General features: G+C 35.8%; 1 protein-coding gene across 1 annotated transcript in view; it reads right to left on the reverse strand.

Annotated features, from left to right (window-relative positions):
• DYNC2H1 (dynein cytoplasmic 2 heavy chain 1) overlaps window positions 1–19686 on the reverse strand; it is a 306244-nt gene that overhangs the window by 160966 nt on the left and 125592 nt on the right. The window contains exons 58-64 of the mRNA XM_037507914.2: window positions 10437–10510; window positions 9388–9472; window positions 7715–7869; window positions 6160–6297; window positions 4543–4656; window positions 4063–4223; window positions 465–588 (exon numbers count right to left, since the gene is read on the reverse strand). Coding sequence (XP_037363811.1) covers window positions 465–588; window positions 4063–4223; window positions 4543–4656; window positions 6160–6297; window positions 7715–7869; window positions 9388–9472; window positions 10437–10510 — 851 coding nt within the window. The remainder of the gene's footprint in view (window positions 1–464; window positions 589–4062; window positions 4224–4542; window positions 4657–6159; window positions 6298–7714; window positions 7870–9387; window positions 9473–10436; window positions 10511–19686) is intronic.

Below are 19686 nucleotides of genomic sequence, written 5' to 3' on the forward strand. Positions count from 1 at the left end.
ATCAATTCTTAGTCTTTTATACATAGGAGAAATCTTTATTTAGCTATAAGCAATTTTAAAATGATTGCTATTGGTGTCAAAGAATATGCACATAACATTTTGAGTAAAAGAAAATACAGGAATTGTGGAGTTTTAATCCTAATACAGACACCAGTTATTATGTGACAAATACACAGGAAGAAAGAAAAGCATACCAAACAAGTTGAAAGTTAAGTAAGGGCAAGTGAGAAACTCACCATTGATAGCAAATAGTTAAGATTCCAAAACCACTTAAGAAAATAAATCTGGCTCTTCATTCTAGTTTACCTAATTCTGCTGCAAAATATTTCCCAGATATTATACAGTTTATTTAACTTTTAATTTTTAGGCAATGTAAACAATCAATAATGATGAGTCAACATATTTTAACAAGCAAATTATAACAGAGTGTGGAAATAGAATTTATGATTTAACTTAAAAATTACCTTTGGATCAAAAGATCCCTTATTTTTAAACAGAAGTTCTTCAACACTCTCTCTTATTTCTTTTGGAATATTTCGTGCATCAAAGGTTGCTATGTCTTCTCTCACACCTCTTTTTGCAAGGAAACTAAAATGAAAGCACATCACCTCAAATGAAGCTAAATAAAAATTTCTTTCTATGATAAAAATATCAATTGACCAAAATAGTGTATTAAAACTTTTATTAGTTGACAAAAAAAAGGATTATAAAGTATCCAACTTTCTACTGTACTATTGTTACATTTTATAGAAAACAGGGAAGAACATCAGAGGGATGCTCAACAGTTTTTCTAATATTCTGTGAATAAACTGCAGCACTGAAATGAAGGCAAGGTAGTCCTGTTACCCACTCTATCCCTTTATGTCAACTACTGGGTACTCTGATCTTTTGGGATGATAAAACAAAAGTGTGCTTCCTCAACCTAAATCTCTCATCTCCAGATATTAAAAGGACTCTATTATTGACCTAAATCATAAATTGGAAATGAACAACTGTAAAAATCACAAAAGCAGTGTTATTTATAATGTGAAACCCAAAGCTGCATTGGTTACATACTTAGTAAATACTCAGTCTTTTCCAGTTTATATCTCTTTTGGATAAATTATGGGGTTCTCACTGTCTATCTCTGTCAGGAGTACAGGAATCTGAGAAAAGGGATTATAAATTCTTCATCAGTAAATTACAGGAAACACAATTACTGTCTGAGGCCCATATAAATGATATTTTTTAAGATGTTCTTACAGGTTTCAAGCCATTCCTTTTCTCCTCTTTTGAGACTTTTAACAATCACTTGCAGAGAAAGGAAAATAAAAGTCTTAATATATGATTACACAGAATTTCTTGAAATACCAGGGAAAAAATACATACAACCTGGAAGAAATTCAGTTTGAGAAACTACATAAAAAATATTTTAAAACATGGAAGAGGTCAGCTGATCAACATGGCAGTGAAGAAATGCTACAAGTAAATTCTCCCATAAAAACAATTAATAGGGTGAAAAAGAGGCAGGTCCCTGCGAGAACTAGGACATGTAAGATAAATGGGCGACACTGGCAAACTGCCTGTAGAGGAAAGTTCCAATAACGGAGAAGAGAGGAAAGCATCAGAATCCTGCTACCTTCTCCCACTCATAAAGCCAGCACACTTCTACCAATAGCAAGGAGAAAAAAACAAGAACAAACTAGAGATCAAGCAGAATAGTGAGTGAAAAGGAACTACTGCAGACACCACACCCCATGACCAGGAACTGTGGGGAATGGCATGGGAATTGCCAGAGAGGTGAGCGAACAGCACTGGGTAATCACAAACTTAGTGTGATATGGGGAAGATAGGGACTCCACGAAGAGACCTGCAAATAGCCAAAGGCCAGCCAGTAAGCTTGTGGCGAAAAGCAAGTATGCACATAAGGGGATTGCAGCTGCCCAGGTTTCTGTGTCTGTGACCTATGATTGTGGGGAGACTCTCAGGAGCCATCACTGAAGTGAATGACCCTCACTGGGTAATCAAAAACCAGGGACCCAGGCACAGGATTGGGGTGCAAAAGGCGCAAAATCTGCGGGCAGTGAACTGGGCTAACGGCCGTGTTCCAGATGTGACAGCTTTGGAACTGAGAACTGGGGCATGAAATTCAGGGTGTGGGATCCCCATGATAGTGGGGCACAGGGCAGACACAGCACCCCACGCCATTGAGGCACTCCACTCCACCCCTCCTCAGCTCCCAGGAGACCTAAGAGACAAAGCACAGTTCTGGAAGGATACTAGGAAAGGTCTCTGGTGCCACCTAGTGATAAGAACAAAAGTGAATCATAACAAAAGTGATCACCAAACACCTGATAATTGGAAGCCAGGAATTCTAAAACCACCATAGGGCTCTGAGAGGGAGTGGGCCATGCAAATGGAGGGTGAGAAGGGAAACGAGGTACTGAGCAAGACTGCTGAAGGCCCCACATGACAGCTGGCATTCTGGAACTGAGAGCCAGGGGCAGGATCCGGGGCATGGGACATGCCATAACAGTGGGTACCACACAGGGTGACAGCCAGAGTTTTGGATCTGACAGCCCTGGAACTGAGAGCTAGGGCACAGAATTCAGGACAGGACACAGGATCTACACAGCTGCGAGCACAGTACCAGTTGAACATGGGGAAGACACAGCACCCAGGTTAGCAATAGCCCCAGTGTTGAGGTGCTCCCCTCTCCCCCTCTTTTCCCAGAGAACTACTGGGAAAAAGCACAAGCCAGAAAGTACAGGTCTCTGGCGCCACCTAGTGACCAGAAAAAAATCACCAACTAGCTTATATTGGAAGGCAGGGAATCCAAGACTCCCTTATGGAACTGAGTAAACAAAGAGGGAGGAAACTAACTATAAGGGGACATGCCCAGCAACACAGCCACAGCATCACTATCCTGGTGGAGTTTTGGCCTAACAGTACTGGACTCAGTCTGGTAAACAGTTTCTGACATTCCTGAAAGAGCACCCCAAAGAGTTGCCCGCCAACACCTGTGGCACGACGTCCCAATGCACAGAACTAATTAAAAAGCAAACAGCAGGGAGAAAGAAAAATATAAATAACCAAGCAAGACTGCAGGAGAACAACACACCACAAAAAGAAAATCAGTCACCAGAACTCAACAATGACATGGAAGAACTTCTCTGCCTGTCAGATAGAGAATTTAGAATCAGCATGATTAAAAAGCATAAAGAAAACAAAACAAAACAAAATGAAATGAGACAAATAATCAATGAACTGAAGAACAAAAATGAGACCTTAAGAAAGCAAATAAAAGAAACACAGGAGATTAAAAGATTATTGGAGGAGCTGGTAGGAAGTGCAAACTGGTCCAATCACTATGGAAAGCTGTCTGGAGGTTCCTCAATCTACTAAAAATGGAGCTACCATATTGACCCAGCAATTCCACTTCTAGGGATCTACCCAAAGGACACAAAAACATTGACTCAAAAGAACATCTGTACTACTATGTTTATTGCAGCACTATTTATAATATGTAAAACCTGGAAACAACCCAAATGCCCAAAAATAGATGACTGGATCAAGAAGAAGTGGTATATATACACAGTGGAATACTACTCGGCAATCAAAAAAGATAAACTAATGCCATTTGCAGCAACATGGATGGAGCTAGAAGGAATTATGCTCGGTGAAATAAGTCAGAAGGAGAAGGAAAAAGAAAAACATAGGATTGTTTCATTTATAAGTGGAATATAGGGGAACCAAATAAGACATCACGGGAAAAAAATAACAATACAAAACACAACAAAACAAAACATAAACTAACAGACAATTATAAATGAGAGACATCCTGCAGGGGAGGAGGAGGGAGAGGGATCAGCGGGAGGGAGGGAGGAGCACAGGGGACTGTGGTGATGGTGCCACAGGAAATTCATTGGGGACTACACCTGAGAAAAGGGGTAGGAAGCAAACATTGTTTAAAAATGAACCATGATGTAAAATATATATAAATAAAAGTTTATAAAAAAATAAACATGAAAGAATGTGTAATTCATTGCTGAAGTAACATTTTTCACAAATTCAAATACTTACCTTTTCATGCTCACCCAAGAAGTATCAAAAATACCCATCAACCTCAAAACTCCTTCAAGGATGTCTCTGATGACATCAGGTGGCATACGCAGTGAGCGTATTTCTGAAAGAGATTCTGGTTTAATGTTTCCAACTGCAAGTTTAGCTTCATTGACTAGAGGCTAAAAGACAAAAAAGACACTTTCATTTGCAAAAATATGTATATAAAAATCCTTAGCTATCACAAATTTTATCTAATATTTTTTTCATTTTATTTAAAAGAACTCTTAACAAAGGTAACTAATTACCATCATTAAATTTGCTTACATTTCCTAGAAGACTTTCTTGCTTGATTTTTCTTTTATAAATAATATTCTGGTTGAAGTCACATTTGATAGTATTTTTAGGAAATAACTTGAACAAATAATGTTTAAACTTAGATATGCTATTGGCAGTCCAAAAAAGTAGATATTGCCATGTTTCCTTTTTTTTTAAACTTACCCTCACTTCTTTTAATTCATCATCAATTTTGTTTTTTCTTTCTTCAATTTTAATGACTTCTTCTGCTATCTTATGTTTTAGTCTTTCAAGTTCTGTCTTTTGCTCACTAGCATCCTAGAAGAAATTGAAATGGGACTGCAATCAATTTTAATGCACTCAATATTTAAAAGTCTGATGATAAAAACATTAGCTATTTAAAAGTAACATTTTCTATTAAATGCTTTTCTAATATAATTGATATCAGGTTCTAAAATGTCTGTGGAACAGATAATATAATCCGTAGTTACTACTGTGAAGTTTCTGTGCTTTATTTAGAATTTGTTGAATAGCAAAGCAATAAATGCTTATGATATAAAAATTAAACAAGTAGGAAATGCATAATTTAGAAAATTATAATATACATGTTTCATACTTGTAACAACCAAGAGAGGACAGTATTATTATGCTCATTTTATAAAAAGGAAACTGAAAATAAAGACATTCATAATACTAATAGTAAAGACTAACAACTCTTAGATGCTAACAGTAGTATGTTAGAAGTTTTTGTTTCTATACTTTATTTTGGACAAAAAAAATTAAAAGTCATAACACTGTAATGTAATTTCAAATATATTAGTAAACTTAGAAAGATTCAAAAAACACTAAATTATGTATTAATAGCACATGGCCCTCTTTGTTCATGCATGTGAAAATCAAGGATTCCACATAAACAAAAGTACTTGATTATTATGAACATTTGTATTTGGTTTATTTATACTAATTAAAAAACCTTAAGATGAAATTTATCAAGAAACCTTTTACGAGTCATTACAACAGTGGCTTCCAGTCATATTATAATCATCAGGGAGCTTAAAAACCAATGTCTGGTGCCTGGATGGTATGCCAAATATTTTGATAAAATTAATCTGGATGCAGCTTGGGCACAGAACTCACATTTCCTTGTATCCCATTTTTACCTTCAGGTACCTTATACATGGCTCAAATGGAACTTTTTTACATTCCATAAGCACTTCTATATGTGTATCTCTACTACCACTCCTAAATAGGAAATGTTATTTTCTCCATTTCCACCTTCAAAATTCTCTCTTTAAGGCTCAACTCATGTATTCCTTCTTTTACTAATTGGCTCTTCCAAATGTAATTTATTCCTATTCTGAGTACCTCAAACATTTAATTTGTACTTTTCTCATAACCTAGAGTTATAAGCTTTAAAAATTGCAGTTTGATATTTAAGCTGTGTTTTTAGATAAATACTGAGAATATTAAAAGTGAAGAAAACTGAAACCTAAAGGCAATAATTTTCAGAAAAAAATAAAAGGACAAATCAATTTAACTAGCAGAGGGTAAACAAAGAAAATCAATTATAGACAAATCCATACTAATTTTACTTTATATTTATAAGGGTTAAGATAAATTAGTTCATGGTCAACTGATGCAAGTGTAATTATGATTCTAAACAATATGGAAAATACCATGCTCTTCCACAAAGACTCAAGGGCATACCTCTATAAAATCTGACTCAGTATAGAAAAGCAATATCCACTTAACTGAAAATTTTACCTTTAACACAATGAGGCATCAAGGTGTTTGTATTTAGGGGCTCACTTTAAATATTACCTGCATTGATATGGTGATTTCTTGGAGGGCAGCATCTGCTTCATCTTGCTTAGTTTTAAGTAATACACTTTGTTCTCCAGCTTTTCTGTTCAATTCATCCACAAGAGCTTTAGCTTCATTTAGTTTAGAAACACCAGCCTATGTCAATAGAAAAAAAATGTGTTGGCAACATTTTTTTAAGGAAATTTCACAGACATACAGTAAACAAAGGCTATAAGAACAAATCAAACAAAATGTAAATGTGTATATATAAAACATTTGCAAGTAGACTTAGGTTTATTTTTATTGCTAATTATAATGATTTACTCAACTGTATTCCCATTAAGATGTTGCAAAATACTCCACAGGGGTTTACAACAAAAACAAATTTAAAAGATTCAGAGTAAACATATACTTTAAACTATGTTATATAGGAGAGAAAATAGAAAACAAGAAAAAGCTCAGTAAGCCTTTTCCACTTTTCACTTATTGACCTAATGAAAGAAACCAAAACGTACTCTTCTCACTCTGGACATAAATTAGTTTTACCTGCATAGTACATAAACCTTTTTCACAAGGCATCGCCACATATATGGTGTTGGTGGGCTGTCATTCTAAATGCTTTACCTACATTTGAGTGGTCTTTGACCCTGGCCAAAGCCTCTAGACATAATCCAACACAGATATGAAAAAACATACCCTCTCTTACATTAAAAATTTGTAAGCTTTTTTTCCCCCCTCTAACAAATCAGGAAACTGTGGGAGATAATAATGGCAAAATAAGGAATGCAACCAATGTTTACTGCACCCTCCAAATAGAAAACAGGCATTATGCTCATTTAATACATATGTATTTTCTCTAATATGCTTACACACAACTAGCATTAATCCAATTAAGTTGCAATTCTGTAGGTTAAGTAATTTACCCACAGCAACACAGAGAACTAAATCAGGAAGTTAACTTTCCCCAATCATGTATAGTTAATGGCTTAATATAAATGAAAGCTAATCATAAAAAAAGATAATGATAACTTTGTCCATTTAAAATGGCTCTCAGTTTATTACCCTAACAAAGAAAAGCCAGAACTTTGGGGCTGGTATGCTCACTGACAGTTTCTGAGGTTGGCATTTTAATGCCACATTTAAGTTCTATAATTAGGAAAATAGAAAAAAAAAGTTCACAAAATACTACATAAAGTGACATGGAGAAGAATATCACTTTATATGATTTTAATTGCATTATTATTACAAAGCATAATTTTGGATATTTTAATAGGCATTTCTAAATTTCTAAAAAAGCTTTAAGGTGAAAGAAACTTTAAAGACAGCACCATAAGCTATCAAAAGCAAATCAACACCATCCAGCGAAGAAAAGGAACAATTATTGAATAAAAAAATGAAATCATTAATATATTCCAGTGGGTAATATATTTAGATAAGACATTTTCCATGGTATTTACTACAGCCCAATATTTATTTATATTAAGTATATGCCATAGGGAACATGGCATTGTGTTATACATAATTAATGTTTTCTGCATATAGATAAAATAACTCAGGACTACCAACATTGTACCTGCAAATGACTTTGTCTCTTTAATAATTCCTTTTTCTTGCTGCTGCTAATGGCAGAATACACATGCAAAAAGGTCATATATCTGCTTGGAGTAGCACCATATGTTTTACAAGACTCATGAATTAATAAAAAGGATTTTAGAAAATCAGGATCAACTAGAAAGAGATGGAAAACAAAAATTATTAATATATACATGATCCATGAAAAGTTGAAGAAAATAAACCTAACGATATGTATTTTCTACCAAATATTATCACATATGAAATCATGAACATGAGCTACATCTTTGCTTACAGGGACATAGGTATTTCTAGACATCTACTCACAGCTCCCGTTTCCTTACGAATTTTGAATTCTTTACTTCAGTGCTATCTATCTTAACGGTTATAAATCTCCACTAAACATTTTGAGAACAATAAATCTATGGGCTATCATAACATACAAATTAATTGAAACTATAAAACATAGTAATTCAGAAGTAAATTTAATAAAAGCTACTTGAATGAAAAGATACCAAAACTAGTAACATTTATCGACTCCCATTTGACATAGGGAGAAAAAACTTCAAAAGGCAAAGAGTTAAGAATAAATTCATGTAGATTCAACATACCTATGACCAAACATAGTATCTTTCTCTCATGGCCTCAACCTATTTCTCTCTCTATTCCCTACCTCAGTGAATAAAACCAACTTGTAAAGGATTTTGCAGGTCAGAACCCTGAGTAACATTCTTGACTCCTATTTCTTTTAATGCCAAACTCATTTTATAACTAACTCCTTTTTGTCCCTCCTAATATGTCCCCAAGTCCATTACTTCCTCCCAGATTACTAAAACAGCTTCTATAGCGGTCTGTCAGGTTTCTCCCTACACCAATCTATTTTCTAATAACTGAATAAGGGATGAACTCTGAGATTTGTTTCTAAAACAAGACTTGGATTATATCTCTAATAAAATCTCTTAGTTATCCCAGATCACCCATGAGGTAAAATCCAAATTCCTTACCATGACATGAAAAACACTTCACTATCTGATGTGTCCATCATTTTCTATTTACTCAGGACTATACTACTTATGCATCTATGTTTCAGTAGCATAAAAAATGCCTGTTCTATTTTTTAAGACTTTTTTATGCTTAGTCACTCTGACCAGAACGCACCTCCTCAAGCTGCAGATCTTAGAAAATTCCATATGCTAAGCTATGAGAGGTTTCATTTTCAATGTAGTTTACATAAACTATTACCACCATTAATCTTGCTTTATCAGAATTTTATGTTTTTATACAACATAAATCTTGACCTTACTAGACTAAGTCTTCTCTAGTAACCAGCTCAATACTCAGTGGATGGAATAAAGTTCAGTAATTATTTGATGGTTAGATGGTTAGAAAAATAAATGAATGGATATACTATGACCCAAAGGAAAAATGAAGACAATATAAAAATTATTTTGGAACTGCAGAAAATAATGAGAATATGATAGTTAAAAATACATTACATTTATACTCAAAAAATTGAGCACTATGATATATATATATGTAATAAACTAATATAAAAAATTTAGACTACTAGAGAAGGATCCCCAAAAATATAAGTATGTCTTTCAGATCATTTAGGTCCAAAATATAATTCCATCATTTGGAAGATGATAATTATTTCACACATAAAAATACTACCTGAAATTTTTTTCTTTTCTTCTTTTCTTCTTTTGTTGCTGTGTTTTTCTTCACTGTATGTTTCACTGAACAACATTTCAGGAATCTAAAACAGGAAAAACATTTTATTAAACCTCAAATCAACATGAAAATGTTTAAGTAAACCAGTATTCAAGGTTTAAAACTTCTAACATGCAAACAAAAAAATTACCAACAGTACTATTTTTCTAGGATTCATTCTAAACTAAGAAAAAATTGCGTCAATATATCTCAACCTTTAGAAGACATTATTTCTTCAATGAGGTTTTGACAACTATAACCCATTAATTGATTGCAAGTTAATGGTACACAGAAAAAGTTCCAACATCTCATAAAAAGATAACAAAGATCCATTTTTATAAAATTACTAAAGTAAGTTAGAAATAATTTCTTAATAATAAAATAATCGATTATTAACAATTTCATATTTGGTAATTCTAAAAGCTATTGATAGTTTAACTATAGTTAAGTTTTTGCCACTATCACAAATGAGTTTTATAAACCTGTATTATTTTTTAAATATATATAAATTTGTAAGATTTTATTTTTAAACATATAAAAGTAAAACCATTTATTTTTCAGCAGGGAAAAACTTGTAGTGAAAGTCTGAAACTTTAAAATTAAAAAAGTCAACATCTTTCACTTGATATAGTTGATATTAATAGCAATAGGAAACAAGTCATCCATGTAATTAGGTCAAAAAGCCATTTTCTAAATTTCTCAGAGTGAATAAAATATAAGCAAAAAGATCCCTTAATTAATGGAGAGTTTGAAAAGTGACATTCTTCTTGGGTCAAAGTGTATGCTCTTTTCTCAAATATATTTACTGACTTATGCCAAAACGCTCAAGCCCCTGTAAGACAATTGTAAATTTACACTTTAAATCAGTGGAAATTTGTTTCCTTGGAAACTTACTATTTTAAAAACAGCCTATCCTTTGGATCATTAGCTTGATTGTGGCAAACATTTCATGTATCTATATATAGACATATACACATATATTAAAACATTGTATTTGTCAAATAGTCTACCCGTAAATAATATTCCACGTAGGCAAGTTTTCCTGTCTGGATTTGTCCACATTTCTTTGCCTCTACTTTCTCCCCTTGGAGAATAAAAATGGCACTTTTTAAAAAGAACTGAATGGGTATTACCTCTATTAACTTCCATTACTATGCTTACCCCTCAGCTTCTTAAACCCCTCTCCAGTTATCTTCTCTACATACCTTTTTCTCAGTCACTCATCCTCACCCATGGTGACATCCTAAGACCATATCATTAACAACAATAAATCATTCCATAATTTCACTTTCAAATGTCCCTTTCTTGTACCATCACATTCATGTGTTCCCAATTCATTCCCTCAACAAGGTTAATAATCCTCAGATTTAATTAAGATCTAAAATCTTTTAATTCAATCACATTTTCAAAGACATTCACCATATTTCTATCACATCTTTTCTATTCCCTTGTCCCTTGTCATACTCAAGTAGCAAAGCAAGCCCCCAAATGTGGTCAAATGCAAGTCACCAACTATTGCAGGTCTGCACCTAGAAGTACACATCATGACCAGAAAAAAAAAAAAACAATAACCTAGAGCATCCTTCATGCTATCTATCATAATCCATCCTTCTAACCCTTCACTCTTTCACATCCCCACACTATTTTGCATATCTTCTTATATTCAGGCATCCAAAATCCTTTTCCCTCAACCTTCCTCTCAACTGATATCCTAGTTCCTATTTCACTGGAAAAAAAACCAGAAATGATAGGACTCTTCAAAAAGTCCAAATAATGATAGGACTCTTCAAAAAGTCCAAATAACACACAGGTTCACCTCTCTGTACCTTTGCCTCTGTACCATGTCTTCTCATTTCTCTAAAAGCCTATATTAATTCTTTCATTTAGGCACTAGACCCACTGCTGCCCACTACCCAGCAATATTCCTCTAGCAACTTTCCTATTTGTCCTGTAACATATATTTCTGGATTCCCTTTTGCATTCCCAACAGCATCAGTATGTGAACATGAGAGGTTTATCCCATCTTAAAAACAACGACAAACATTATTTTCACCTCCACTTCCTTTAGCTACTGATTCATTTCTCCTTTACTTATAACAAAATTTTTCAAAAGAGTTGACCATATTTGCACTCCATTATTCTCTTGTCATTCTTTCTCAAATACACTCCAAAAAACGCTTTGCCAGGGCCTTCCTGGTGGCTAGGGGTTAAATCTTAGCACCATCACTACTGCAGCCTAAGTTCGATCCCCAGCCAGGGAGCTAACCCACACATAGCACAGCAGACCTCTGCTGTCTCACCTCAGCAGTGTATTTCAGTAAATTTGCCTGTTCTGTTCCCCAGTCTGTCTCTAGTGGATTATCTTGCCCCACCGCACACACCTCTGGCCTACACCCCAGTTCCTACAAACACACACACACACACACACAAAATAAATAAAAAAAAAATGGCTTTTCCCACTACTAACTGAAAGGGCTTTAGCAAAGTCACCAATGTTACTTCCCATCCTCCTCTACTTTCAAGTTACAATGCTGCCTTCTAGGCCATCACGCTCTCCTACTTTTCCTCCTAATTCCCTACCAGCTACTTCTCAGTATGTTTTGCTGTTTCCTCCTCTGAATTTCTTCAACTTCTTAATGAAGTACTCAGTGTTCAGTCCTTTTGTAAACACACACACCCTAGGTGAGATCATTCATTTTTCACAGATTTCAGTGCCAGCCACCAGGAACGGGGCAGATGCTCTATCAATTTAGGAGACAGGTAGAGTCCTAAAGCTCTTACTGTCTTCTCCAGGATTTTAATGATCTTTCTACACCATTTATAGTGAGGCAACCAGATGCAGGGCAGGGAGGGGGACTGGGTACAAGGAGGCTGGCAGGCCTCCTAGCCCCTGGTGGGATCGTTACTCTCTCTTTGGGCTCTCTCTGGCATTCTCTCCTGGTCTCAACCACTCTCTGCCATTCCTTGCAGTGCAATGTCCTCTGTGTAATGCTGCCCTTATAGCCTCAGGCTCAGGTGTGCCCATTACTCATGATCACACCATAATCCAGGTGTCCACCATCAGGCAGGTGTGCCCCGCACCCATGCTCCCAAGCACCTTCTGCATTCAAGGCCACAGATGATAGTCAGAGAGGCCAATGGTAAACACCTGTTTTGCTTACCCTACACACTTATACTCTGATAATTCCCAAAGTTTTATCCACATGCCAGACCTTTTCCCTGAACTGCAGACTGGTGTTATATAAATGCCTTCTCAACCTTGAAACTAAGGACAACTGCCATGTCATTTAACACATCTAAAACTGAAAGATTTGATGGTTATTATATCCTTCTAGTCACTTGACCCAACTTACTTGACTCTTGACTCCTCACTTTTTCTTACAACTTATTACAATCTGTCATCAAATTCTATTTATACTAGCAAATATATGCAGAATACAGTCACTTCCCACCGCCTTCACCACTATTTCACTAGTGCCTGTCAGTCTTTTCTCTGACAATAGCCTTGTAATTGTTTCTACTGTTGCCCTCTAGAGTCTATTTTCAAACCAGAAGCCAATGTAAGCCTATTAAAACTTTAGTCAGAAGCTGTTGGTTCAAAAACCATTAGAGGTTCCCTTATTCCCAGGAAAAACTAAAATCCTTAGAATGGTTTACAAAGCCCTACCCTAACTGCTCTCCTCTTGCTGCTCCAATCTCATCTCCAGTTAGTCTCTCCCTCAGTCACTCTGCTACAAGTGAGCTGGCCACTTGTTGATGCTCAAAATCATCAGGAATGCTATCATCTCGGGTTCTTCACCCAGAAAGCTTTTCACCCAGCTATCCTCCAAAGAATATAAACTCCCTGATGACAGAGATTTTTGTCCATTTTTTTCTCTGATATATCCCAAACATATAGAGTAGTGACACATATTAAGCTCTCAATAATTCTATATAAAAGCCTCAGACTACAATAGTTTTCCTTTCCTTTATCTACCTAAGTGAAATATAACTAAAATATTTCATCTATAAAACCTTCCTATTATTCCAAATTTCATTCTTTCCTGAGTCATTATTTTTAGAAAAATAAGTTAACATGTGAAAAAGGCTTATATCATTCAAACAGACAATACTGAAAGTTACTAATTCAAATGAAGCAAAATAAGATGCTTCCAGTTAAGATAATGTTATGGGTTTGCACTTCAACCCCTTGCAGACACATAGCTTACAAATGATATTTTTTTACTTTAAAATATTTGCTAAAATTATAACGATGATGCTTTTATTATAGTCTTATCCTGTGTTAGATTAGCTAATTAAAGCATAAAAATTTTAAAGTATGATAAATCTTTCTGCAGTCCTTACTTAAGACCATAATGTTCAATCTAAAATACTATACCAAAAGTAAAACAATCACTATTCGCAGATGATATGATAATATACAGAGACCCCCAATAACTCCTCAGAAAAGCTAATCAAACTAATCAACCAGTTTAGTAAAGTTGCAGGATACAAAATCAACACACAAAAATCAGTAGCCTTCCTATACACAAATAATAAATCTGAAGAAGAAATCAAGAAAACCATCCCTTTTATTACTGAAACAAAAAAAAATCAAATAATTGGGAATAAACTTAACAAAAGAGGTAAAGGACCTATACAAAGAAAACTATAAAACAATGTTAAAAGAAATAAAAGAAGACACAAAGAAATGGAAAGACATCCCCTGCTCATAGGTTGGAAGAATTAACATTATCAAATGGCCATCCTACCAAAAGCAATTTGCAAATTCAATGCTATTCCAATAAAAATGTCAATGACTTTCTTCAAAGAAAGAGAAAAAATATTGATGAAATTCATATAGAGCCACCAAAAACCCCAAATAGCCAAAGTGCTCCTGAAAAAAAAGAGAAGGGAATGGAGGTATTACACACCCAGACTTCAAACTATACAACAAAGCCATAATAATCAAAACTGCATGGTACTGGAACAAGAACAGACACACAGACTAATGGAACCGAATAGAAAATCCAGAAATAGGGCCTCCCTGGTGGCACAGTGGTTGAGCACCGTGCTGCGAAGCTGTCCACAGCCTCTGCAGCACCAGTTCGATTTCCCACCAGCTAGGGAGAACCCCACATAGCACAGCAGACCTCTCCTGTCTCACCCGCTGCTCCCCTCAGCAGTGTCTTCACTCCGTCTGTCTGTTCTGCTCCCTGCTCTGGCTCTGGTGAATTCTCTCACCCTCCCGCACTTTTGACCTGCACCCCAGTTCTTGTATAAAATAAATAAATCTTAAAAAAAAAAAAGAAAGAAAAAAGAAAATCCAGAAATAAACCCACAGATTTGTGGTCATCTACTCTTTGACAAAGGAGCAAAGACTATGCAATGGAGCAAAGAGAGTTTGTTCAATAAATGGTGCCGGGAAAACTGGGTTGCTACATGCAAAAGAATGTAGCTTGGCTACTACCTAACTCCATGCACCAAAACCAACTCAAAATGGATTAAAGAACTAGATATAAGACCTGAAACCATAAAACATATTGAAGGAAATACAGGCAAAACACTACATGACATACACCTCAGTAACATCTTTAAAGATACATCACCCAAAGCAGTAATGGTGAAGAAAAAGATAAACAGCTGGGACTACATCAAATTAAAGAGCTTCTGTCAGTAAAAGAGACAGTCACCAAAACAAAGAGAGACCCCACCGACTGGGAGAACATTTTTGCACATAACACTAATGATAAAGGACTAATCACAAAAATCTACAAAGAACTGATGAGACTCTACAAAAACAAAGTAAAAAACCCAGTCACAAAATGGGCAGAAGAGCTAAAAAGAAACTTCTCCAAACAGGAAATGCAAATGGCCAACAGGCCTATGAAAAAAATGTTCAACATTACTTGTAATCAGGGAAATGCAGTTCAAAACTACAATGAGATACCATCTTATACCCATGAGAATGGCACATATTAAAAAAACTAGCAACAACAAATGTTGGCGAAGATGTGGAGAAAAAGGAACTCCCCTGCACTGCTGGTGGGAATACAAACTGGTCCAAACACCATGGAAAGCTGTGTGGAGGTTCCTCAATCTGCTAAAAATGGAGCTTCCATATGATCTAGCAATCCCACTCCTAGGTATTTACCCAAAGGACACAAAAACATTAATTCAAAAGGACACCTGCACCCCTATGTTTATTGCAGCACTATTTACAATAGGTAAGCTATGGAAACAACCCAAATGCCCTAAAACAGATGATTAGATCAAGAAGATGTGGTACATATACACAATGGAATATTACCCAGTAACCGAAAAAGATAAACTCATGCCATTTGCAGCAACATGGATGGAGCTGGAAGGGATCATGCTCAGTGAAATAAGCCAGAATGAAAAAGAAAAATACCAGATGGTCTCACTCATAGCAGGGATTTAGAAAACCTAAATAAAGGATCAGGAAAAAGACTAATTATAATCAAAATCAAAATCAACAGGCAAGTGTCTCCTACTCACCATCTTAGAAGAGGGACCTTTCTTCAATAAAGACTGATCGAAACCGGCAGAAGGCTCCCCATGGAGCCAGAGGTGAGCTGGGAAGTTCCCCCATGCCAGTCCCCTACTGGCCAGCAGTCCGAGCCCAGTGGGGGAGCAGGCACCCACGGCCAGGGCAGACTGGGTGCACAGGAGAGTGTGTCTCCGAATCACCATCTTAGAACAAGGACCTTTCTTCAATAAAGACTGCTTGAAAATGGCTTAAGGCTCCCCTCAGAGCCAGAGGTAAGATGAAGGCCCCCACAAGCCTTGTCCCCCCTGGCAGGGAGTGGAGCCCAGAGTGTAATCCAGCAGCCCCACCTCCAGGGAAGTCTGTGGGGCTTGAAGACACACCTTTGGAATTAAACACAGAAGGAGAAGATATTCTGTGACAGCGACCACTAACATACTCGAAGTATCACTGCCTCACTGGACTTCTGGCATAACAGTATTTGACTAGTTTGAACCACGAGTTTCCGAAATCCCAGAAAGAGTACACCAAAAAGATGCCGGCCAGTACCAGTGACACAGTGTCCCAACACATAGGGCAAATTAGAAAACAGGCAGCAGGGAGAAGAAAAACTACATGCAACCTAGCAACTCCTCAGGAAAAAGACACACCACCCAAAGAAAACCACCCACCAGATTGCAATGAGAGTAACTTGGAAGAACTTCTGAGCCTTCCAGAAAGAGAATTTAAAATTGCCATGATTAAAAAACTGAAGGAAGTCAACAATGATATAGGAAACATAATCAATGATCCGAAGAATAAAATTGAGTCCCTAAAGAGGGAAGTAAAAGAAATGCAGGAGATCAAAGAATTAATGGAGGAGCTAAAGAACTCTGGGAAAAGCAGTGAAAGCAGAATAGATGAAATGGAAGAACAAATAAGGATTCTTGAAGACAAAGAAATAAAAAGAACCAAAACAGAAAAGGAAAGAGAAGTACAAAGGAAAAAGACCAAAAAAAGACTTCGGTAACTGTCTGACTCCATGAGGAAAGGAAACATAAGAGTTATAGGAATCCCAGAAGGAGAGGAGAGAGACGTAGGAACAGAGAAAATATTGAAGGAAATAATTGAAGAGAACTTCCTAAATGTGAAGGAGCTGAAAATAGACATACAAGAAGCAAGAAGAACACCAAACTTCCATGACAAAAGGAAAAATACAGCAAGACACATAATAGTAAAGCTCCCAAGAATGCAAGACAAGGAAAAAATAATGAAGCTGACAAGAGGGAAGAAACAGATAACATTCAAAGGAAAGCCAATCAGACTGACATCAGACTTCTCTGAAGAAACACTACAGGCAAGGAGAGAGTGGAGTGACATTGTCCACAGACTCCATGAAAAAAAATGCCAACCAAGAATACTCTATCCTGCAAAGCTTTCCTTCCTCTATGAAGTAAAGAATAAGGACCTTCCCGACAAACAGAAAATCTGGAATTTCATTATGACTAAACCCCCACTCCAAAAAATACTACAAGGACTCCTAAAGCCAGAGCCAACAGAGGGATGAATAACAACGAAAGAAGGCCAAAAAAAAAAAAAAGTTACTAAAGGAATAAATAAATAAAATCAGAGGAAAGACAAACACAATGGCAAATACAGATGCTAACATATCAATATTAACTCTAAATGTAAATGGACTAAACTCTTCAATAAAAAGACACAGAGTCACAGGCTGGATTAAGAAACAAAACCCAACCTTTTACTGTCTCCAGGAAACACATTTAACTACAAAAGACAAAAACAGACTCAAAGTTAAAGGATGGAAAACAATCCCACAAGCAAATGGACCAAAAAAGAAGGCAGGAACAGCTATATTTATATCAGATAAAACAAATTTCAAACTCAAAAAGGTAAAAAGAGACCCCAACGGTCAATAAATTATGATCAAGGGGACAATACTTCAAGAAGAAATAACACTCATTAACATATACTCACCAAATGAAGGAGCACCAAAATATAATCAGACAACTATTATCATCTCTGAAAACAGACATCAGAGAAAACACATATGTAGTAGGAGACTTCAAAACAACACTATCAACAATGGATAGATCAATGAGACAAAAAATAAGTAAGGACATTAAAGCTCTAAATAAGGATCTAGACCTCATGGGCTTAACAGACATCTATAGAACACTAAACCCCAAAAAATGTGAGTACACATTTTTCTCAAGTGCACACGGATCATTCTCCAGGATTGATCACCTACTGGGACACAAGACAAACATCAACAGATACAACAAGATTGAAATCATACCAACCATCTTCTCTGACCATGAAAGCATCAAACTAGAAATAAACCGTAAAAAGAAGGCAAGGAACTCTCCTACCTCATGAAGATTGAAACCCACACTACTGGAAGACCAGCGGACTAATGAGGAGATCAAAGAAGAAATTAAAAAAAAAACTCCTTGAGTTGAATGACAAGGAGGACACCAATTTCCTAAATATATGGGATGCAGCAAAAGTGGTAATAAGAGGGAAATATATAGCAATAGAGGCTCACATCAAGAAACAAGAAAGATCTCAGAGAAACAACCTAATCTCAAAGTTCAAAGAACTAGAAAAAGAATAACAAAAAAAACCCAAAACCAGCAGAAGAAATAAAGAAAATCAAAGCAGAAATAAATGAAATCGAAACTAAAAAAACAATCCAAAAGATCAATGAAACCAAAAGCTGGTTCTTCGAAAAATAAATAAAATAGACAAACCCCTAGCCAGGGTCACAAAGGAAAAAAGGGAGAAAGCACAAATAAATAGGATCACAAATGAAAGAGGCGAAATCACAACAGACACAGCAGAAATCAAAAGAATAATCAGAAACTACTATGAACATTTATATGCAAACAAAGACACGGACAAATTCCTACAACTCTACAATCATCCAAAGCTAGATAAAGAGGAAACAGAACACCTAAATAGACCAATTACAAGCAGCGAAACTGAAATGGTAATCAAAAACCTCCCCAAAAACAAAAGCCCAGGACTTGATGGATTTACAAATGAATTCTACCAAACATTCAGAAATGAATTAGTGCCTATCCTTCACAAACTCTTCCAAAAAATTGAGAAGGAAGGGATAATACCAAACACATTCCATGAAGCCAACATTACACTAATACCAAAACCGAAAAAGGACAACACAAAAAAGAAAACTACAGGCCAATTTCTCTAATGAACATGGATTCGAAAATCCTCAATAAAATTTTAGCTATCAGAATCCAGCAATGTATCCATAAGATAATTCACCACGACCAGTAGGATTTATTCCAGGGACACAAGGATGGTTCAACATCTGAAAATCAATCAATGTTATCCAACACATCAACAATAATATAAAAACCATATGATAATATCAATAGATGCTGAGAAAGCCTTTGACAAAGTACAACACCCATTTATGATAAAGGCCCTTGAAATTCTTGGGATACAAGGAACATACCTCAACATCATAAAGGCCATATATGACAAGCCTATAGCCAGTATCATTCTCAGTGACAAAAAGCTGAAAGCATTTCCATTAAGATCTGGGACAAGACAAGGATGTCCACTCTCACCACTGCTTTTCAATATAACACTCAAAGTCCTTGCCAGAGCAATAAGACAAAAGAAAGACACACAAGGAATCCAAATAGGAAAAGAGAAGTTAACCTATCACTATTTGCAGATGATATAATATACATAGAGAACCCCCAAAACTCCACAAAAAGACTAATTCAACTAATCAACCAGTT

This window comes from Talpa occidentalis, unplaced genomic scaffold, assembly GCF_014898055.3.
Source record: "Talpa occidentalis isolate TD23 unplaced genomic scaffold, MPIMG_talOcc4v2.1 talOcc4.12, whole genome shotgun sequence".
In the NCBI taxonomy this organism is placed as follows: domain Eukaryota; kingdom Metazoa; phylum Chordata; class Mammalia; order Eulipotyphla; family Talpidae; genus Talpa; species Talpa occidentalis.